A 24,131-nucleotide genomic window follows, 5' to 3' on the forward strand; every position below is an offset into this window, starting at 1 on the left:
TACACTTCACCCCTAGACACTTGAGTTTGCGTATCATTAACTTAAACTCAATATTTGTTTTCTGGGCTTTTATTAGGTAAAATTCACATATGGTAAAAATGCACAAATGTTAAGTATACCATCTGATGAGTGTTGATATGTTCACACACCTATGTGACCAAACCTCTATCATGATACAGGTACTACCCTCATCACAGATACTCAGAGGTATTTCTCGTACCCCTTCTCAGTCAGTCCCCCTTTTTCTGATGTTTTTTTCCAACCTTATAGTTCACTTTTACATTTCCCTCCACTTAAGGATTGAGCCTGATATTCTTCTTCTTTAATAACTTCCACACTTTTATGCCCTCTATCACCACTGCCTCATCTCTCTCAGTACTTAATGTAATAAATAGCTCTCTTTCCATGTCTTTCCCCATGCAGTTAATTAGTCTTACACTGATGTCAGAATGAACTTAAGTATCACTTGATGATGACAGTTGTCCGCTCAACATCCTCAGTGAATTTTTACTGTCTTCATGTTAAACCATAAGCTCCAAGGGGACCGAGATCATGTCTGTCTTGCTGTCCACTCTGTCCCTAATACATACTCTGCAGTCTGGCCCATTGTCAAAAATCAGTGAATGCTTGTTGAATGAATAAATATCAAAGTCCAAACCCTTGCCCAAGCATTCGTAATGGTGATTTAGCCTGAAACCTCCCTTTTCAGCTTTACCTGCTAGTAGTCTGATTTGCATGCAACTGTGCAGAAACCAGACTTGCTCCTCCTAGTCTGACCTCTACTCCTTGGATTGTATTTTGCAGTGACCTTCTTCCCCTTGTTTTTTCTCCTTCACATAATGAAGCTCTGCTTCCCCTTCAAGACCCAATCAGATGCCACCTCCTCTGAGATATCCTGACGCTCCAGTTATGAGTAACTGATGAAGCCCCAGAGCACTCTTGCCAGGGGCAGTTACTGCACTTACTTTCTTCTCTATATTGGATTTGTCTTTGTGTGGATCCATTCCCCCTATTGAAGATGGTAAGCTCCTTGAGGATGTCTTAGCTCCTTAGGGACTCTTTTAGCCACCTACTGTGATTGCTTTCAACCCGTTGATGTCATTGGTAGGCATTTTGTGACGCATGTCAAATGAATGAATATGTGGGTGAAAACAGCATCAAAAATGTAGGTTGTAAACAAATGGTAAAGAATCTCCAATGCCAAAGTGAGGGATTTGGCCATGGCACTTTGGATTCTGAGCAAGGTTTAAATATGCGGTAAGTGATAATTTAATAATAAAATGATGAAGCTATACCTGGTGGCTTAGACTGAGGAGAGACTTGAGGCAGATCACCCAGGAAGTTACTGTAGTCAGAGGTCAGTAATGAAAGCCTCTCTGAGGGACTTTCCCAGTGGTACAGTGGTTAGGACTCAGCACCTCCACCGCAGGGTCCATAGGTTTGATCCCTGGTTGAAGAACTGAGATCCTGCATGCTACTCAGTGTAGCCAAAAATAAAATAGAACTATCTGAAAATTCACCTCAAGATAGAAAGGAAGGCTTCAGGAACAGCTTTCCCTTGGCCTGCAGAAAACACACATGAGGAGCTCACTGTGGAAGTGTGGTAGGCCTCTTGTGTGCCCTTTCTACCCTAGGTTCTGTGACCAGGACAGCAGTAAACATAGAGAGGCAAGAGAGTGTCTGATTTGGAAGAAGAAAAGTCAGATGTAGATTCCAAGACATAAGAATCTAGAGGTGCAGCAGAGCTCAGTGGTGCCAGCCCCGGGCTCCGCTCCTGGCTCTGCCGCTTAGAAGCTGTGCAGTGCAGGACCCGCTGCATGACCCCTCCACCCACAAGCTGGGGGTGAGGATAGGCCGACGTGGTAGGGTCGTTAAAGGGTTCAGTGAGGCGATACATGGAAAGGTGTTCAGGGCCTCTGTATGCCAAGGCCCTCTGGGGTACCAACAGCAAACTCACAGGGGTATCACGGGATTTTTTTCAACATTAAAATTTCAGGAGAAACAGCCATACTTGCCATCTGTCAAGTACCTTCTGAGCTACTGGAGTGAAGTAATTCTCAATTTCAACATCTTTTTATACTCCATTCCTTTCCGTAATGCCATATCTTTTCAAAGCTAGGTTTTCAGTGATTGCTGTGATAAAAACCATATGCTCGCTGGTGGTCCAGTGTTTAAGACACTGGTTTGTACTGTCAGAGGCAGGTTGGGGAACTAAGATCCCACATGCCATAAAGCTAAGAAAGTAAATATGTTTTTTAAACAAGGAAATATAAAAAAAAAAATATATATATATATATATATATATATACTACCTGAAGACCTGCACAGGCACCGTGACCCAACAAGATTTGGAAACCCTTGACTGCACAGTGTTCGGCACATTAGCCAAAGAGCATTCGATACTTGTCCGTTGTCACTGACAAGTCATCAGTGACAAGTCGTCATCTCAGTAGGTTTTCCAGGGAGCACTAGAAAAGTGAGGCCTTTGAGTTTGATGGACCACCTGAGACTGAGGTTAGGGATTGGGTGTTCGTGGGCAGTAAATGAGACGTGTGAGTGGATGAGAGGTCATTGAGCCCAAAGCAGAATCATGCAACAGACACCAAGGCCCTGGAGGGGAGAGGCCGTGGGTGCTGGAGGAGAGACCAGAGAGGGCCTCGTGGAGACAGAAGTTCAGGTGTGATGGGGAGAGCTGAAGCCAGGTTGGCAGAGTTCACACGGGAAGGAGAAGTGACGTGGGGGGAGCTCTTCCTAAAGAACCATGACTGTCAGGACGAAGAAGGGAGAGTGGACTGTCTTCCTCATGGAGACACTTTCAGAGTGGAGTTTTATCTTGGAGGAGGTTTTTCGCTTTTTTATTCGCCTCTTGTTTCTTTGTGACTGAATCCTGCTTTCCAGGAGGAATAGAGAAATCGTGAGGTGGTACCTTGAAGCATCATTTCCCCTTTAAGATCATGCTGTTGGAGTGGGGGTCTTTGGGTTTATATTGGAAGAGCAGGATATGGGAACATTTCCAAGACACTTTGCTGTGTGTGTGGCTGTGCTGGGTCTTCATTGTTTTGTGCAGGTTTCCTCTAGTTGTGGCGAGTGGGGGCTCTCTAGTTGTGGTGCTCGGGCTTCTCATTGCGGTGGCTTGTCTTGTTTCCAAGCACGGGCTCTGGGCACTCAGGCTTCAGCAGTGGCAGCTTGTGGGTTCAGTAGTTGAGGTACCTGGGCTTAGTTGCGCTGAAGAATGTGGAATCTTCCCCGACCAGGGATCAAACCCATGGCACCTGCACGGGAAGGAGGATTCTGAACCACAGGACCACTAGGGAAGTCCAAAGATACCTTACTTTTGGTTTTACTAAATCAGGAAAACCCCATTCACTACCACTTGAAATAAGATCTGTGACATCGCCACTTCAGAGGCATGTCTTCACTCATCTCTATGTTTCCAGAGTGTTCTCATGTCCTCTAAGCAAACGAAGGCTGGCCTAGTGCCTGGCACACTCAGACATTGCTATTGATCTACGAATAAACTAAATTCTGAGAGATAACTAGACTTGTCTTGTCGTGGTATTACATAAAGGAGTCACAATAGCCAGAAGTGGTACCAGTGAGGAGGCACCATCTCTGAGGGCCTGCCATGTGCCAGGCTCTCTGAGGCCCTTTTGCACACAGAAGAGTCTTGACTGATAGGTATGGTTAGCTCCCTTTCACAGAGGAGGAAGCTGAGAAGACAAGGCATGGAGCCAGAGTTTTAATAGAGGTTTCTTTAACCTTAATGTTGTACTCTTTCCACTATAGTGCATGCCTTTCTGATACTTAAGATGATTACCCAGTGCCACAGTAAGCCTTCAACAAAGCTAAATTGTAGGTCCTAGGGTAACTGGGACTGATACAGTGCGCTGGTGTCTGAGATCGGCCCTATGGAGACAGACAGATGTTGTAATAAAGTGGCTGAAAGCTTGGACTCAAGTTCAGTCAACTTCGGTTCATGTTCTTGCTTGTACTCAGTCATTCAGTCACGTCCAAGTCTTTGCAGCTCCATGGACTGTGGCCTGCCAGGCTCCTCTGTCCATGGCATTTCCCAGGCAAGCATACCAGATCGGGTTGCCATTTCCTACTCCAGGGAGTTCTTGTTCTAGTGGCTACTTACTCAACTTGTTCTCTGGAGATGGCTTCCTCACTTCCCTACTCACTTGTGAAATGGGGCTACTTAGAGTAAATCAGGTGAACGAGTAACATGGTTGGCACAGGGTGTCACTCAATCAAGAGCTGCTGTTACAGCAACTGTTGTTTTCATCCCAGGTTCCTTGGAAGCATAAAATATACTTGAAAACATGTTTTCAAAACTTTTTTTTCATCCACTCATTTCACAAATTAGACTAAGCAAGGGGGTGCTGCTTTTATGGTTTTGTTTCTGTTTTGTTTTTTCATATTAACACCCACCTTTTAGGAAGCTACCTCTGCAACTAGCATCTATTTAGAAAGCAGTTAAGAAGCAGAAAGAAAACAGGGTCCCTAAGGAGCAAAAGCAAATGTTACAGAACGAGTTTACAACAGATCCTTGGAACACTTCATGGGCGCTGGGGAAGGGGGAACATCAGCTAGAGATTCGTCAAGAGGCCACTCTGGCCCTATCCTTTCCTTCACAGTCTTAATGAACAAGCACCCAGCCTGCTTCATGTAGAAGCAGATGAGGGAATACAAATGAATGTGCTTTTCACACACAATTCTGGCACTTGTTTATGCATAAAGTACATATTTATTCTGCACTTACATTGTGCCAGGCCCTGATCAGATACAGTGTCAGCTCTCAAAGAGCTCTCGATGTAGTAAAAGGGCTTGGAAAGTACCCAGTGGGTTGAACCTCAGCAGAGATGGGTGCCGAGTGCTGAGGAGAGCCTGGGGGTGACCAGAAAGCTTTCAGAGGGAGGCAGCACCCAAACCAAATCTTCAGGCCAAATAGGAATTGTCGGATGGAAAGGAGGAGTGGGCATTCCAGTCAAGGAGTGCAGAATGCGTGTGAAGGCACAACAGGTGGTAGGGTGTTCAGAGAACCACAGGAAGTCCAGCCAGCCGAAAGGTAAAAGAAACGAGGTGGAAGGCAGGAAGCAGGCATTAGTAAATTACAGTGGTAATAAGAACTTTGCTATGGAGTTGCTCTTATGTTCTAAGAACTGCACTGAGTTTTCTTACCTATGGTGTACTGATGAATTTCCATAAGAGCCCAATGAGGTGTAGGTATTTTCATGTCCATTTCACAGAAAGGAGCTCAAAAAAGTGAAATAACCTGCCCCCGGATGCATACCTATTTAGTGGCAGTACAAGGGTTTGACCCCAAGTTTTTCTGATGACAGGACACAGAAAGAATGTTTAAATTCTACTCAGTGATGTAATACGAGAGAGAGCAGAATTGGATTCCCGTTCAGAGGGTTAGAACAGAAGCTTTGGTGTGAGAACTTGGCTGCTCCAGCACCCTTTCCCTTGACCAGTACAGGTTTAGAGATCTCAGTGAGGTTAGTCCAGAGGAGCATCAGATGGTGGCCCTGCCAGTTCCTGGGTAAATGCCTCAGGTTCTCATCTTAAAATGGCAGGAATGATGACGCCTACCTTGTAGGCTTGTTGTGAGTGGTAGAAGAGTTCCCCCGGTAAAGCCTTGGTAACTGTGTCTCCTCTCCTGCACAGTACTAACATCAGTGAAGAGATTGGTTTCCATCATCAGCAGAAGAAAGCCCAGTTTATTTAGAAGACTCAAAAATTATGTTTTGCCGTGTTCCTCTGTCCATGGGGATTCTCCAGGCAAGAATACTGGAGTGGGTTGCCATGCCTCCTCCAGGGGATCTTTCCAACCCAGGGATCGAACCCAGTCTCCCGAATTGCAGATGGATTCTTTACGGACGGAGCCTGTTTTACCTTAACCCCCAGATATTTTACCCTTTAAAAACAGGTTCTTAAACTAGAGTCCTAGATGGGCTCAAAGAGCGGTTTTTATCAGACTTTCACAAAGAGTTCTGTGCTCTAAAGGAGTTCAGCATGAATGCTTTATACAACACATGAAGAAGTTGCTCTTGGAAGGTCTTGATATTGTCACACATGTCTTCAGACATTTAAAAGGAGGTCTGGCTGTAAAATTACAACCTCCTGAGTCATGCTTAAGTGGATTTGTTGTAGTTATTTGCTCCTAGTAATAAAGTATCCAAGTTTTCGAAGTATTAACATTTTGTTAAAGGAGAGCCCACAGTTATTCCAGATGTAACCACTATGAGTCACAAGAGTTTGGGGGTAGGAAGACGGATTGAATATTTGTATAATAAGTGGGGAAAAAAAGGTTTACCGGTTTGTTACTTAGTTGCTAAGTCATTTCTGACTCTTTGAGACCCCATGGACTGTAGCCCACCAGGCTCCTCTATCCATGAGATTTCCCAGGTAAGAACTCTGGAATCGATTGCCATTTCCTTCTCCATTACCAGTTTGGGGGTGGGGGAGGGGTGGTGATTTATTGTAAATAGCAAATGCTAGACTTGAATATATTAAAATCCTATTTCTACTATAAAAATAAGAAGTCCAGGGTGTGGGTTTACCTGGGGATCCAGGGGTTAAGACTGAGCTTCAGTGCAGGGGGCTCAGGTTCCATCTCTGATGGGGAACTAGGATTCTAACACACTGTGCTGCGCAGCAGAAAACATTTCTTGGGTGAAATTACTGGCCTGTGTTTAGAATCATATGGGAATGTTTTGTCTGTCTAGAGACCACCCATTATTTGTGTTATTTCTAACGGTTAATTTAGAAAAAAATGGCTATGCCCTGGAAAAAAATTTGACCCTCAAGTTTGAATTCCAAACTTTGGATCCTTAGGCCGGAGTTGCATCTTATAACACAAAGGTTAGGTTCTAAGGTCAGCATATAAGGTGAAAATTGTTAAGAGTTTCCCTTGAAAATCCAGGAAAGCTGAAGGCCAGTAGACGCTCAGTCCAACAGAATGTCAGCCCATTCTTCACCAGATGAAGTCATTGATGTATATTGAGAAGCCATAATTTTATTTTTTAAATTATGTCAGCTCCAACATCAGACTCACCCTTGGGTATCGAGGCGCACACACTGAGGGAGACATACAGGAGCTGTCTGAGGAGAGCAGGTTTATGCTTTCTGTCAACTCGCTCCAAGGACTGGGTTCTCAGAACAGAATCACCCAGACTAATCAGTCCATTGCTCCCTCTCTCTCTCATGGCCAAATATAGAACTGTGAACTCACATCTTCTCTGTAATGCCACTTCATTTTACCTTAAGCCCAATAAAGGGAGATTTGAAAGGACTAGAACACTTAGCGCGTCTGGGGATATGAGGCTGCCACTCAATTAATAAAGGAGATACAGCACCCAGAACTCACTCCCGTAGCATCTCTGAACAGGACTGGCTTCATCAGAAGAATACTAAAACTAAGACCTTTACTATTTAAATGAAATGTTTAAAGGCCTTGCCGCTGTTTTCTTTGTCTGATTTAAGTCAGATGGATTCACCCTATCCCCCTTCACCAGAATTTCTATTTTTAAGAAAACTCAAACTGGCTTTTTGGATACTATAACTTCTATTGTTAAAAAAAAAAAAATAGAGGGAATAGAAATTAACTTTTCTATTATGGCATAGCAAATTACTACAGTATCCATTCGTTAATATCACCTCACCATGCTACAGATCAGAAGTCCAGCCAGGGCTCCTCTTGGCCATCTGCTTCATTCCTCACAAGACTAAATCCACGTGTTGGCTAGAACTGGGCTCTCAGCTGAGGCTAGAGGTCCTCTTCCAGGCTGTTGGCCGCGTTCAGTTCCTCTCAATGGTAGAACTCATGGCAACTTGTCTCCGAGCTCAGGGCCAGCAGGGGAGTGTCTCCTGTTGGGTCTCACCTCCTTTAAGGTCTCACCAGATAACGCCTTGGGGTCGCAAAGAGTCGGACACGACTGAGCAACTGAACTGAACTGAACTGGATAACATCAGACCCCCTCAGGATAATCTCTCTTTGATTCACTCAGATTCAGTTTGCTTAGGAACCTTAATTACATCTGAACGGGTTCTTAGGAACCTTAATTAATAGCAAAAAAAATCCCCTTTTGCCGTATAACATAATACGATCCATGGGAGTGACACCCTCTGGTATTCACCAGTCCTGCCCACAGTCAGGGGAGGGTGTTTTACAAGGCGTGTCCACGAGAGGGGCAGAAATCTTGGGTGCCATCTTATGATCCTGCCTACCACAGAGATAACATGACTGAGTACCTCCTGAAGTGCCAAACGCTGATGAATTCCCACCTCTGGAAACAGTATTATCCAAGCTCAGTGGTATCATCCAGGCTTTACTTACAGGGAAACTAAAGTTCAGGGAAATGAAGCAGTTTGTACAACTAGTACTGTCAGGATTCCATCCCAGCTCTGTCAGCCCCCAAGCCTAGGGTCTTTCTGTTTGGCCACATTGTGTCTGAGTTAACTCCTGTTAAATCCTGTTAACTTTTCCCTCCCTTTCTATTGACCTGCTTCTCTCCAACCCCACTGTCCTGGCCATGGGCCTTCATCCATCCCTCCTGGGTGCTCTTGCAGCAGCCATCTCACCTCCACAGGACTCCCTGCCTCCCCTCTTGCTCTTCTCCAGTCCATTCTCCATGGTCATAAAGTGCAATCTGACCTTGTGACTTCCTGCTTAAAATAATTGCCTCTTTCAGATAGAACCCTTACTCTTCAATACAGTTTACATGTCATCCATCTCTGAGCACTCCCTGCTTCTCTGACGTCATCTCCTACCTCCCTCTCTGATGAGTGTCACCACGCTGAGAACCTAGAACACTTGTACCACTCTTCACCTGGCTAATTCTACCCAGCTTTAGGGTCGAGGTTAAATGTCCTTTCCTCCAGAAAGGAGGACCTTCTTCAACTCCCTGATTAGTGAGGTGGTCCTATTGCATATTCTTGTAGCAGCCAGTACTTCCCCTATAATGTCACATTGTATTATGATGACACATTTATCTGTCTCCTCTGTTAGATTCTGTGTCTGGTTCTTGGCTGTATTCCCAATGTCTGGCGTATAGTGGATGCTCAGTAAATATTAAGAAATGAATGACACAGTACTTTGATGGGTTACTTTGTTTCCTTTGCAGTCTCCTCCTTGTTAGTCTCTGCTTTTCCTTCTTTGCCACTGAAATACTTATAATATCACATGTCAGAAGAGCTATCCACTTCTGTGTTTTATTGGGGATCAAATCATTAGTATAAGCTGAAGCTGAGAAAAGATGGTGGGCCTTCGAACTCTTATGTTTCAAAAATTTTCCACCATTTTATGCTACTTGACTGCCTGAGAATAAGATCTGGGCTTCAAAAGCTCATCTTTTTTTTTTTCTTTTTTTTTTTTTAATTCAGCACCTCTGAATTTATTTATAATCTTTCCCTTGGTTTTTTATCCAAATGGATTTCTGGGATTTTTTTTTCCATTTATTTTTATTAGTTGGAGGCTAATTACTTTACAATATTGTAGTGGTTTTTGCCATACATTGACATGAATCAACCATGGGTTTACATGTATTCCCCATCCCGATCCCCCCACCCACCTCCCTCTCCACCTGATCCCTCTGGGTCTTCCCAGTGCACCAGTCCCGAAAAGCTCATCCTTTTTAACTACTCACTATACCCAGTACCGGAGAAGGCAGTGGCACCCCACTCCAGTACTCTTGCCTGGAAACGCCCATGGACGGAGGAGCCTGGTAGGCTGCAGTCAGTGGGGTTGCAAAGAGTCAGGCACGACTGAGTGACTTCACTTTCACTTTTCACTTTCATGCATTGGAGAAGGAAATGGCAACCCACTTCAGTATTCTTGCCTGGAGAATCCCAGGGACGGGGGAGCCTGGTGGGCTGCCGTCTATGGGGTCGCACAGAGTCGGACACGACTGAAGCAACTTAGCAGCAGCAGCAGCAGCATACCCAGTACAGGTACTCAAAAAATGCAGGTTTATTTTCTACACAATTGAATAAAGTCCTTATGAGAGCTATGAGAGGAACTCCTTTCTTCAGGATTGGGATCTAATGTATTGAGTAAGAGTTGTGATTCACTCTATAAAAGTAATTTTAGTTTTATGTTATAGCTGTAGATAGCCTTGTGAAATAGAGGGCAATAAGACCTTTCACAGTCTTATAACTTGTCTAAGGAAACATTGTTAAATCTCCTTACAAGTTTTATAATATGGCCAAATGTCAGTCCTATGAATAAGCTATTTTTAAAAGGCTGGTCTGAAATTTTGGAAGGTAAATTTATAACAAACATGCCATAATTTTTATAGCCAAAGAAGTGCTATCTCATTCAAAGCAGGTACTTTGGGAGATGTCTCAAGGTTGTTTCCATTCTTCAAAAATGGTTTCAGAATTCCTTTGGGAATTCAAGTCAGAGCTGTCACACAGCTTTTTTTATTGTCTTAAGTGTTGGCTATGACAAACCTAGACAGCATATTAAAAAGCAGAGACATCACTTTGCCAACATAGGCCCATATAGTTGAAGCTATGGTTTTTCTAGTAATCATATATTTATGTGAGAATTGGACCATAAAGAAGGGTGACCTCTGAAGAATTGATGCTTTCGAACCATGATGCCGGAGAAGACTCTTGAGAGTCCCTAGGACAGTGAGGAGATCAAACCAATCAATCCTAAAGGAAATCAACCCTAAATATTCATTGAAAGGATTAATGCTGAAGCTGAAGCTTCAGTGGTTTGGCCACTTGATGCAAAGAGCTGACTCATTGAAAAAGACCCTGATGCTGGGAAAGATTGAGGGCAGGAAGAGAAGGGGGTGACAGAGGATGAGATAGTTGGATGGCATCATCGACTCAATGGACTTGAGTTTGAGCACACTCCAGGAGATAATGAAGGACAAGGAAGCCTGACATGCTGCAGTCCATAGGGTCACAAAGAGTTGGACACAACTGAGCAAGTGAACAACAGCAAAAGTATTGGCTAGCCTTTGGCCTTTGAGGATAGTGGTTTTATGAAAACAACATTAAGAATTAAGTCAGGTGAACAACGTGCATGATTAGACTTCATTTTAAACAAGGTGCAGCTCTGAAGTCATGAGACAGGGACTGTGTTGTTTATTGTTTAGTTTTGGTTGTAAAATCTGACTCTTGAGGCAAACAAAAGTTGCCAGCAGCTTTTTTTTTTTTTCTATTTTTTTTTTCCCAGTAGCTTTTAAAGCACCAAACATTCATGTCATTATAATAACTTGCAGGACCAGAAAGGACTATCTTGGAAGGAGGTGGAGGACCAATCATTGCACTTTGATACTTACAAATGAGGTTGTAAGGAAAGCCACACTGAAAACATCTCAGTGTATTAGATAAAAGTTATAAAGGGATAATCTTTTATTCTGAAATAGTAACTTTTTCTATAAGGAAGCAATGTATTTTTTTCCTTGACCCACAGTGAGTACACCTAAAGGTCAGGTGCCTGGGTTGTAGCCATTCTGGTGTTACAACCGGCATAGCTGTGGGACCCAGACAAGTCACTATTTTTCTGAGTTTCCTTTTCTTCATCCTCAAAGTGAGGGGTTTGGACAGGTCCTATCTAATGTGCCTTTTCAGGTAGGAAAACTTTTTTCTTTCAAGTTTATAGATAATTGTAAAATGGAATGCATAGTAATGTATAGTAACTTCTGTTTTATATATACTTTGTTGGTTTTAAAAGCTTGTTTCTCAAAAATCCTGTGTTGCTTTTGGAATTGTCATATTTCAATGAAGCATAAACATGCTTCAAGTAGTACAAAGCACTTTGTTGACATGAAAGAGGTTCATCTTACATTGAGTACCAAAGAATTGTCCTCAGTTATTTATTTACTTTTCACCTCGGATAACAAGAATGTGAATAATAAAATAACAATAAACTACAGTGACAGTCAAAGCAGGATCAAGAAAATTTTAAGATTAGAAATCAAAGCCAGGGACTTCCCTGGTGATCCAGTGGTTAAGACTTTGCACATCCAATGCAGGGGGTGCAGGTTTGATCCCTGGTTGGAGAACTAGGATCCCACATGCCACAGAACCAAAAGAAAGAAGTTAAAACCAAAGGCACAATATGAACATAAATTTGGCTTTTGATTTTTCTAGCCCCAAAGTAAAGGAAAGTTATGTGGTTCTTATTTTCAAAGATGAAAAATAGATACCCCAGGAGAGGTAAAGATTTGCTTAGCACTTAATTCTAAACGAATTAGGTAACATTGGTAGGACGAATGAAGAGCTTTACAAACAATTACCAAGTAGCTGCAACAACCTGAAAAATCTAAAAATAATTCAGCATCTGGTTTTTACCTTCTAAAAGTAAAACTGATACTCATCTCTGAGTCATAAGTAACATGGTTTAAAAATTAATTATCCTGTTTAAGGAAAGCTGGTTGGCAATTTAGGACCTTTGAGGAAAAAGTGCAGGTCACTTTTCTGTTTTGTTCTCATAGACGCAAAGTTGTTCAACTTGGCTTCTAATTAAGTCTTACCCTGCTCTATTTTTATGTGGCACTAGCCAAAAAAGAAGAACATGTCGGCCTACCAAGTGTTCTGCAAGGAGTACCGTGTTACCATTGTGGCTGACCATCCAGGCATAGGTGAGAACATTTCTCGTTTTTAGTGTTCTTACTTTCCATTTGTATCTTTGAAGCAAGGCAGTTAATCCAGTCAGCAGGCAAAGTTCTTCCCATGGTCTGGAAAGGACACAAATCTCATTTCTCTCAACTGTACAAGTCACTTTAGATTTTGTCTTAGTACACCCCGTCCAAAAGCACAGTATGTAAACATACAGTTGTTTCTTTCCAAGATTCTACAGTTGACTTTTTCCTTAAACTGCCTCTTGGGTATGGAGTTGGAGTGAGATGACATATTACATTGTTCATTATTTGTCTCTATATCAGAAGTTGGTAAGGTGAGAACACTACACCCCAGCCCTTGAACAAGTCAGATAACATCTACAAATCTCATCTGCCTAGCATGTGGACTAGCTTCTCAACCCTCTCACCAGGGCTGTTGTGAGGCACACATGAAGCATCAGAAAAGACTCGGATGTGCTTTATAAAGTGTGAGCTTGCTCTACAGTGTGGGGAGCACGGTATCACACATCTGAAAGATTGCTTCTGAGCTGCTCTAGGGAAATTCTCCTTTGTTTCTGAGCTCTCAGAAATTTGATAAAAACCTTAACATTTCTAATCAAATTCTACGTAACATTTTTTCTTTAACCTAAGTAGATAAGCCATGTTTCATGGGATCATGTTAAAAGATACCAACACGATGCTTCAGGCATAAATCCTTAAAGAGTAGATGTGTGAGATTTTGAGCCTGTCTCATAGCGACCCAAACAGCTCCTTCCTTCTATAAAAGACCCAAGGGAAGTGGTGGGGTTTGGTTTGGTTTTCTGAAAGAATCTTGGGCTATTTAAATCTGATCTTCAAAACCCTCTTCCTAGTTTTTGTTCTTATTGGCCTTCTGTTTTGTTTATGGTTAAAACTTTACTGTATTGAGTTTTCCTGGATTTTTTACTCTTTTGTGCCAGATTTTGGGGAACTGAGTAAAAAACTGGCTGAGGTGTGGAAGCAGTTGCCAGAGAAGGACAAACTGGTAAGCAGACTTTATTACAGACACATTTTTCACTGTTCTGTGCCTTCCAAAGTGTGTAATCCTCCTTTGTTGTTGTTTAGTTGTTCAGTCATGTCCGACTCTTGCAACCCCAGGGACTGTATGTAGCCCACCAGGCTCTTCTGTCCATGGGATTTCCCAGGCAGGAATACTGGAGTGGGTTGCCATATCCTTCTCCAGGAGATCTTCCTGACCCAAGAATCAAACCCATGTCTCCAGCATTGGCAGGCAGATTCTTTTACCTCTGAGCCACTGGGGAAGCCCGAAATTCCAAACACTGAAAATAGAAAAAAAAGAAAAATTACAGATTGGTGGAAAATGGCTTAGAGAGCAGTGAACAAGTTGGTGCCAGTTCACTCTAGGTGAGGATTTAGCTGCAGGGAGACTGTCTTCTAACCTCATCTAATTTTTTTTTCTCAGCAACCTTACATTTGAGTCAAAAGATGACCTACCTTGGGCAATGATACTCGTTAAAAGAGAATCTAAAGCCAGAGCCCCTGACTACAGCTGTGGTCTGAGAACTGAGGAAAGATGTCCATAGTCACAGCAAATAATAAAAACATGGGGACAGTGTTTACTAGGAAGATAGGTTCTGGGTCATCATCTCCATCAACCATTACCAAATAATATACTGCCCTATCAAAACACTAATAAGACGGTGATAGTCATACCTGAATCACTCACAGTCACTCTCCAGTTAGATGATATGAAGGTGGTCTAGGAATTAGAATTTCCATTTTGCTTTATTTAAGGTACTGGTCATCTAGGTGACATGACATGTAGTTTTCACCCAGGTAGATTATATTTAGTTTCTGTTTTTTGTGTCATTGTTATCCTACTATTGGTGTCACCAGCCGACAGGTTAGAAGAAATATTTAAACCAGATGGACATAAGGGTGAGCCAGAGGTTTCCTCTGTGATTCTACATTCCAGCCTTAGTCAGAGTGATCGCAGAGTGAGTGCTGCCATCCTACCATTAGCACTGAAGGACATGCCTTGTCCTCCTGAGATGCTGCTGTAACTACTGCCCAAAGCCTGTGCGCTGACCCTCCAGCTTAAAAATAAACACTAACCCTCTGTCTGCTCCCCTCCTCTGCTCCCTTTCTTTTCTTCATTCTGTTCTTCCACTGCTTTCTCTTTCAGTTTTTTGCCCTTTGCAATTTATTTTTGCCCTGATCTGATTGCAGGTTTGGAAGCAGAAAGCTCAGTATCTACAACACAAACAGAACAAAGCAGAAGCTACAACTGTGAAAAGAAAAGCATCCAGCTCTGAAGGTTCCGTGAAAGTGAAAGGTAATGACCATATCCTTCTCCTCTTTTCAGTCTCTTCCCCACAGCTCTGTGAGACTTTGCTTCTTTACTAAGAAATGGGGAGAGTGGCCTATATCAGAAGCAGATCTTGATATCCAGACTCCAGGTATTAAAGGTTGCCCCCAACATTTAGAAAATGTTAAGTCAGAAGTCAGCAAACTTTTCTGTAAAGGACCAGAGAAAACATATTTTAGGTCTGAGATCCATATGCGTTCTCTGTCACATATTTTTCTTTATTTCTTCTACAATGACCATTTAAAAATCTAAAATCATTCTTAGCTCACAGGCCATACAAAGTAAGTTATTAGCCAGATCCGACCCACAGTCTACAGTTTCAGCATATGCCTGGTGGAGCTCATAAAAAGGGAAAACCGGGAAGAACAGTTTGGTGGTTCAAGGCCATGGGCAAGCTTATCTCTCTCTTTCTTCTCCGTTCTCAGCTGCTTCTATGGGAGTACTGTCACCCCAGAAGAAATCCCCACCCGCCGCCATGCTGTTACCTGCCTCCCCGGCCAAAGCTCCTGAGACAGAGCCCATTGATGTGGCTGCCCACCTCCAGCTGTTGGGAGAGTCCCTCAGCCTCATCGGACACCGCCTGCAGGAAACTGAGGTAAGGGCACCATCAGCAGCAAGCCTCCAGCTGCTGGTGAAGTCTGGATCCGTGTGCTCATTCCACAGACATGCAGTGAGCGACTGCTGTGTGCTGTGCTATGCCCGGTGCTCGGGATCCAGTGATAAACAGGGGTGGTCATGTTCATTGATTGCAGCACTATTTACAATAGCCAGGAAATGGACGCAACCTCGATGCCCATTGACAGATGGATGGATAAAGAAGTTGTGGCACATATATGCAGTGAAAGATTACTCAGCCATAAAAAGGAACGAATTTGAGTCAGTTGTACTGAGATGATGAACCTAAAGCCTGTTATACAGAGTGAAGTACATCAGAAAAACAAACACCATTTATTAATGCATATATATGGAATCTAGAAAAATGTTACTGATGAACCTGTTTGCAGGCGAGAATAGAGAGCAAACCTGTGAACAGAGCAGGGAAACAACAGGGTGGGACAAACTGAGAAAGCAGAATTGAAATACATACCTTACCACACATAAAATAGCTCTAGTGGGAGGCTGCTGCGTAACACAGGGAGCTCAGCCTGGTGCTCTGTAACAGCCTAGAGGAGTGGGATGAGGTACGGGGTGGAGGGGAGGTTCAAAAGGGAGGGGAGATATGTATACCTGTGGCTGATTCACATTGCTGTATAGAAGAAGCCATCACAACACTGTAAAGCCATTATCCTCCAATTAAAAATAAATAAATTTTTTTAAAGAAGAGGGATGGTAATAGAAACACCTAGAGATTTGGAATCTGGCTCTCAAAGCTTACACTGATAGTTTTCTATTGAAACAATGACACAAAAGGAAATTACCCTGATACTTCCTTTCCCTCCCCCTGTTTTATGGAGAGATAACTGACATATAACCCTACAACTCACTTTTATTTTTGAAAAATGAGTCCAAATCCCATGGAAACGTTCATCTTTTTTACTTACAAGAGAGTTAGGATTTTTCTGTGCATTTCCAGCAAGGTTTTGAATAGACAGGTTAGATTATCCAGGGGAGTAAGAGTTCCTCTACAGCTTTGAAAATAGGTAGCAAACGGGGAGATTGAGGTGTCCAAGCTCTTCATTACTCTGCACTTGAATTATACAATGTTGTGTACCCTAAGGAGATCTTCGTCCTTTTAAGCTTCAGTTTCAAGATCACTTAACCTGCAAAACTGTCATGTTCCATTTCTGTTACCATGTTCCACTTCTAATCATACTACCCTCTAGCTAACTCAGTGGTATAAGATTTCAGGTTTCCGCTGGGTCCTAGTAGGACATTTCAGCAAAGAAATCAGTCTCCATTCCTAAAGCCATTTTTAAGCTGAGAAGTCGGTGTAGAAATATAAAACTACCCACTTGCTTTTATGTGGAAGGTGAATTATTATTTAACAAATGAAACATCAGAGGCCACAAGAGATGAAGCTTTGTCTAAGTTCTTTGACTAATTTCTCAAAAGTTAGTTAGTGTCAAAAACAGACGCTTCCTGGTAGGCTCAGATATTTGAATGGATATAGATATTTCTAGAAGAAAATATTCTGGGATCCTTACTTATTTTTCATATTGAGATGTTCTTATGTTTCCTAAAAAGTTACAGTGACTATAGCCATGAAATTAAAAGTTACTTGCTCCTTGGAAGAAAAGCAATGTCAAACCTAGACAGTGTATTAAAAAGCAGAGACATTACTTTGCCAGCAAAGGTCTGTATAGTCAGTACTATGGTTTTTCCAGTAGTCATGTATGGTTGTGAGAGCTGAATAGTAAAAAAGGCTGAGCACTGAAGAATTGATGCCCTCAAACTGTGGTGCTAGAGAAGACTCTTGAGAGTCCCTTGGACTGCAAGGAGATCAAACTAGTGAATCCTAAAGGAAATCAATCCTGAATATTCATTGGAAGGACTGATGCTGAAGCTGAAGCTCCAATTCTTTGGCCACCTGAAGCGAAGAGCCCAAACTCACTGGAAAAGAAGACCCTGATACTGGGAAAGATTGAAGGCAAGAGAAGGGGATGACAGAGGAAGAGATGGTTGGATGGCATCACCAACTCAATGGACATGAGTTTGAGCAAACTCTGGGAGATGATGAAGGACAGGGAAGCCTGGCATCCTGCAGTCCATGGGGTTGCAGAGTTGGACACGACTGAGCGACTGAACAAAAATAAAATTCACCTCCCATATTCCACATTTTCCCTGCCGTTTCCTTTTAGTTTAGCAAATACGTATTGAGTATTTAGGCATAATTCCAAAAACTGGGGGGAGGAGAATTCCTAATAGCTTCCTCATGATTTCATATCATCAAGAAACTTGCAATGTAACTGGAAAGATAAAATAGATACAAAATTAGCAAATAAAACAAGCCAGCTTCTGTGAGCAGTTGCCAGGGAGGGTTACATCTCCATATTGACAGAAAAAGGGAAAAGAATGTTGCACCTCTATTCCACTTTTTTTTAAAAACATAAGGAACAGTCTTATTGAGATATAACTCTCATGGCTCAGACTATGAAGAATCTTCCTGCAGTGCAGGAGACCCAGGTTCCATCCCTGGGTTGGGAAGATCCCTGGAGAAGGGAATGGCAACCCACTCCAGTGTTCCTGCCTGGAGCATTCCATGGACAGAGGAGCCTGGCAGGCTACAGTCCATGGGGTCGCAAAGAGTTGAACATAACTGAGTGACTAACACAGCAACAACCATAAAGTTTACCCTTTTAAAATGTAGAATTCAGTGGCTTTTAGTGTATGCACGGATTTCTGGCTCCATTACTACTGTTTAATACCAGATCGTTTTCACTACCCCCAAGAGAAACCCCATATGTATCTGCAGTGGACTTCCCTGGTGATTCAATGGTAAAGAAGCTGCGTGCCATTGTAGGAGACGAGGGCTCAGTCCCTGGGTCAGGAAGATCCCCTGAAGAAGGGAATGGCCACCCACTGCAGTATTCTTGCCTGGGAAATTCTATGGACAAAGGAGGTTGGCAGGCTACAGTCCATGAGGTTGCAAAGAATTGGACACAATTTAGTGACTAAACAACATGTCAGCAGTAAGCAGTAATTCCCCTTCTAATCCACTTTTCCCCAGACTTTAATCATTTGCATATATCTTCACAATTTTGCAATTTCCTCAGACCACTTATACTGTTATCTACTGTGTTTTTATTTAAATAAATTTATCCATGCTTTCACAATGATATCCTGGATATCACAAGTGTGGTATTCTAATCTTTTTACTAATGTACATTGGAAAAATGGATGTGCATTATCAACTGATTAATGTTCACCTGTATGCCATCTGAAATTAGTAAACTACTACACTTCAAGGAGCATTGATTTATGTAGTTGCTTATTTAAAATTGAATACCTGAAGCCTAATAAAATTATAACCATTATTATAAGTCTACACAACTCACAGTGAACAAGGTCAGCTTGCCCCACTGTGCAGCCTGCTGTCATTCTAGAGCTCTGCCACCTGAAGCAGTTAGAGCGGCAGTCGAGAGCACAGTGAGGGGGTCAGGAGAGGCTCTGAAAGGGAAGTGGGGTTCCACTAGGACCCGGAAGGACAAGCAGGACTTGTATCATGGAGATGACATCATAAACCAAGACAACAGTGCACATGTGCTTCTCAGCCCTGGCGTCTTCTGTAGAGATGGGTCTGAAGAGACCCAGTGGGGCTCTCGACCCCCATTCCTACCTTCACCAGGTCTTTTAACTGTTTTATGTATTAGGGTTCCACTTGAGGTTTTATTTTCAAAGGGTTTTATTGCTTAAATGACGAAAAACTGGAACATCCAGTGCACAAGGTGGGGGAAGGCTGAAATATGAAGGGCACAGTACAAGTCACAGGAGAAAATGACAACTCAGGAGCTTCGGGGATGTTTTGAGTAGAAGGAGTGATCAGAGCACTCATTTGATTTTCTTTGAGAATATCTTCTACTTTGGATTGAGAGTGAAGACACCAGAATTAGGGGAAAGTTATAGCAATAGTCTAGACATGACAAAGATTTGAATTTAATTCAAATATTTATTGGGGGCTTACACTATACAGAACCCCAGTAGTTATTGGGAGGATATAAAAAAGAATAGGACTTGGTTCCTGCCCTCAGGATGCTTATTGGGAGAGTGAAACAGAAAATATTACCTATAATTAACTGTAAAAGTATGGAGCAATACTATTAATTGCTCTCTTTCATTGAACGCTCCCCCAGGTAGCTTTGGGAGTGCTATACATGGAGTCTCTCATTTAATTCACATTGCATGTTTATAAAGCAGAATTTGTGTTCCCTTATTTTATAGAAGGAAGAACAGACTTTCAGATTAAGGAACTCTCTGTGGAGTTTAGCCCTTAAGTGCTGAAATGGAGCCTTGAGTTTGGTGGCATGACCTCAGGGTCCATTCTTATAACCCTTTGCTTTATTTTCTGACTTGGAAGTAGGGGGAGACATTGGACGAGGAGAATGAAGAGAAAGAAAAGTTAGTGGTGGCAAGGCCTTGAGACTGGGCAGGTGTGTGAGTGATGATGACTTTAGCAGAGGAAGGAATGCTAGGAGGAACAGTAGGTTATTTCTCTTTACAGTGTGTTGAGATTGAGAAATGCCCAAAATGGAAGATCTAGCAGGAAGCCTGAAATGCAGTTTTGGAGATGAAGATGTTGGTAATAGTAGTAAGCATTATGGATACTTTCCTGAGCAGTTACCAGGTAGCAAGAACCACCCTCAAGTACTGTACATCTGTTATCTCACTTAATCCCCTCCGTGCTGCAGATGCTCTTAGTACTGTCTTACAGGCACAGCATAGAAAGCAACTTGCGCCTTTCAGTGAGTGGGATAGCCAGGTTCTGAACCCAGCTGTCTGAAGCCCAGAGCTCCTTCTCTGATGGACTCTGCAACACTGCCTTCTAGGTCACACAGTCTCACAGTACTCCTAGTTGAAGCAGATTACACAAGAGCTCGGCAGCAGTATTTGCAGCAAGCAATCTTATTTCTTATCTCTTTGAATCACAGAGATAACAAACGATATGAATTCTAGGAGAGATTAAATTTTAAAAAGAACAGAAAAGTGGTATCGTCACCTGTCAAAAAGCTACATATGTGGAGAATTTGTATGCTTATATTAAACATTAACTTGTAGAATTCTCATGGTTATCCCATTTGAACTGTATTTGTGGAGTTCGTGAGAAAATATCTTTTGCATTCATGACCTCTACAAATCTTGCCAGCAGTTCTCCACAATAGGTGAGGCTTTTTTTAATATTTTTAAGTGTAGGGTTGTTTTTCTTTTCCCCCCCTACTCTTCCTAAGTGACCAACCCAGGGTCTCCCAGAGGATACAGTGGGTTAGGAATATAAACAAGAAGCCTGGAATGTATTGAGTTTCCAAAGCGGAAACCTTCCATTTCTGCCACAAGTTTCCTGGAACTGCCCAAGACTCAGAGAGCCATGCGAGGCAGTGCCCAGGGCCTGGAGGGAACCCCGCGAGTGTGATGCAGGCACACCCTCCTCCTCGCATGCTCTCCCTTTCAGGGCATGGTGGCTGTGTCCGGCAGTCTGTCCGTGCTTCTGGACTCCATCATCTGTGCGCTTGGCCCCTTGGCGTGTCTGACCACACAACTACCTGAGTTGAACGGCTGTCCCAAACAAGTCTTGGTAAGTTTCCTTGTTTCTTGGGATCTAGGAGGGGCCAGAGCCTCGGAAGCCCTGTCAGGCACAAGCTCTTAAAGCTTCCTGGATACCACACTGCTGTCAGCCAACGGAACGTGACACTGACTTGAATGTGCACTGGACCCTCAGTGAAATCGCAAACACGCCATTTCCTAAGATTTCTCTCCTTTGGAGAGAAGCAGTGTAACCCCTAAGGTACTGCACCTCCTGTGTTTCCTATTTGCTCTTCCAGAGACGAAGAGAGTACAGGAGTCTGCTGCCACTGTTTTACTAGGATTAATGGGAGACGTCAGCAGAAAAGCTCCCAGCATAACAGACAACAGAATACCATCTTCTCTCCCCATTCTAACTCCAGACTTCTTTTCTGATCTCTCTCCCCTAAACAAAGAAATATGTCTTGGGGAACTAAGGTAAAGTACTCTTCAACTGAAACTTTTCCCCTTGTTTTGCAGTCGAACACACTCGACAACATTGCTTACATCATGCCTGGACTGTGAGCAGACTCTTGGGACAGAAACCTTATCCTGCCCTGTTGCTGGCTTGTGTGTATGTGACTGTTCCAGATCCCTTCACTGGCCTCTGGGTGTAGGTTTTAAATTTTTATATATATGCACATATATATATATGTAAAATGTAAAATATATACATAGGACTGTAAGTACTTTGCTTTTAATAATTTTATGAAATGGCAAAGGTTTAGCCAAGAGGAAACCTTGGCATGAATATGGGCTTGGAATTCTTTCTTCTCCTGTGGTGGATAAATCTGCCTTAAAAATCAATGTAACTTGGGGGCTGGGGGCTAGTTTTGGATGCCAAGTGCATCGTGGTAAGGTTGGCTAAAATGTGATTTTTTTCCAAACTCAGTTGTACCTCCAGACCCATCACTGACCATTTGCCTTACCTGTCTTACAGTCTGAAATGTAATGGGAAAGATTATGGGAAGACGTCAGTTAACTGAAAATACAAAGCTTTTCAACTTGAAGTGACCTAGGTGGGAGGCGATAACATCGTTCCCATCTGAAAGTTATTGTGATGGCCTAAGTGAACTTAGTAGAGGGTTCATTCCAATTCCTGCTCTATTGGTGTCCACGTCTCAAAACTTATTGTAATCATTGGTACCACTGGCAGCCTCTGTCTGGGCCAAGGAGTTTTGTGAGCCCTGGAGTGGGTCAAGCCATCAGTCAGCAGTTGCACAGTCTGTGCTGCGAGCTGACCCGGAGCATTTGGTCTGCAGCGCTGAGAGCTGGTATCTTCCACGGGCAGCATCAGCTCAGCTCACAGTTGTGCCGCCTGGTTGTTGGGCGGATACGGAAGGTGAGCTTTGCCCAGCCTGATTCCTGGGATCTTCTCATTGGCTCCCCTGCTGGCCAGAAACATGGCGTTTCGCATTCCACACATAAGCGAATTGCAAAAAAAAAAAAAAGTACTGTGTTCTCATGTAGGTTTATTTATGTGCGAGTATGAATGTGTTTTAATTATGTGTATTTAACTCTTTAAACTCCCTTAGATTTTAATTTATCCTGTAAATTTCTGTATATATAATTTAAAAAACAAGAGCCTCCACCAGCAACAGCATGTGGAAGAGACTAGATTTGTCATTTCTTCCTCCCCTCCTTCCTCTGGCCTCCTCTGCAAATTCCAGATCACCCACACTTTAAGGTATCGTGCCTCAAGACGGAATCATTATGTTGGGATTCTAGTTCTTTACAATTAAATAATGTCAAGAAAGTGAAATAAAAAGGAATGTTACCATTCCCAGCTGCCCTAATTTCCAAAGAACCAGATTTTGCTTCCCAGTTTCAAAGAAAACAGTTGAGCCCTTCAGAGTTGTTTTTAAATTTGGTGCAAGAGTCCACATCAAAACCAAGCTCTGAGGTGACTGCTTGCTTCCCTTGGCCTGGATGGAGCACTGAGGCATCAGTGTCGATCTTTGAGGATAGTGCCCCCAGCTGGCATCCTGTGTAACTCCTTCCATCCTTCCTTCCTTCCCTCCCATCCATGTGGTCACAGGGCTGTGTTCGTTAAAGGTATTCTGGCTGCCGAATGCCTTTCTCACCTCAGAGCAGTTTTGAGATTGAACTGGGGAAACAGAAGGGAACAGGAATGTCTGGGAACCAAAATTACGAAGAGCAGAAATCCTGGTTTGATTTCGTGTGTCAGCACTTGTCACACACCTCCTCTCTACCCACGTCATTTTCCTGTTGGACACAGGGTATCGAGGAAGGGGCCTCGGAGACACGGATTAGGACAGAAAGAAGTCAGTCCTGCCATCGTCATTTGTACACATTAATGAAGTCCTGATGAGAGCCTGCTTTGTGTTTGTTTGTTTTCCTTTAAAGTCCAACCCTGTTGTATTTGTATTTAAAATTTGTACACATTTGTATGATAATCTGTTCCTTGTGGTATTTGGTACTATTAGAGGAAAAACTTTGGATTCAGACCTTCTTGCAGTTTTTATATCATTGTTTTATTTTGTTTTTTAAATAAATTCTAGCAGTTTGATCCAAATCCCATTACAGTTGTATAAAGAAATAAAATTTTGTACTTATATTATTAAAAATCACATTTTTAATATTTGTAGTCCAGTGTCAGCTATCTTTTTCCTGTGGCTAACCAAAGTTCCTATGAAATTTTAAACCTGTCTTTCACATTTAAACAAAAAAAGCCCATCTGGAATAGAGGTCAAGTGTCTGATCAAAGCTATCTTCCTAACATATCTTGCTCTGTTTCTATTAACTTTTACATTGAGGACTTTCATCTTCTCTTTTGCTAACTGCGAAGCCAGTGGCTCTGTTAAGTGTAGCTGTATTCACTGGCAAATGAAATTGTATGCACATTATATTGTTGGCCTAAGTCAGATATCTATCAGTCTTGTGTAAGAGTCGCATCCAACTTGTGTGCTAAATCATGTGTTTCAGTACTGTCCTGATTTGCTGAG

The 24,131-nt window shown here is 42.6% G+C and overlaps 1 protein-coding gene across 7 annotated transcripts in view; it reads left to right on the plus strand.

Moving 5' to 3' along the window:
- The window catches only part of HMGXB4 (HMG-box containing 4), a 33,949-nt gene extending 10,176 nt beyond the window's left edge, over positions 1 to 23,773 (plus strand). For 6 of the 7 annotated variants that reach the window (XM_043439739.1, XM_043439744.1, XM_043439743.1 and 3 more), the window contains 6 exons: positions 12,524 to 12,605; positions 13,544 to 13,608; positions 14,814 to 14,919; positions 15,378 to 15,547; positions 21,056 to 21,178; positions 21,646 to 23,773. In XM_043439739.1, coding sequence (XP_043295674.1) covers positions 12,524 to 12,605; positions 13,544 to 13,608; positions 14,814 to 14,919; positions 15,378 to 15,547; positions 21,056 to 21,178; positions 21,646 to 21,690 — 591 coding nt within the window. In that variant the 3' untranslated portion in view covers positions 21,691 to 23,773. The remainder of the gene's footprint in view (positions 1 to 12,523; positions 12,606 to 13,543; positions 13,609 to 14,813; positions 14,920 to 15,377; positions 15,548 to 21,055; positions 21,179 to 21,645) is intronic. The other variant, XR_006264074.1, reaches the window with a different exon arrangement.
- Positions 23,774 to 24,131: the final 358 nt, after the last annotated feature.

Source organism: Cervus canadensis, chromosome 21 (assembly GCF_019320065.1).
Source record: "Cervus canadensis isolate Bull #8, Minnesota chromosome 21, ASM1932006v1, whole genome shotgun sequence".
Lineage (NCBI taxonomy): Eukaryota > Metazoa > Chordata > Mammalia > Artiodactyla > Cervidae > Cervus > Cervus canadensis.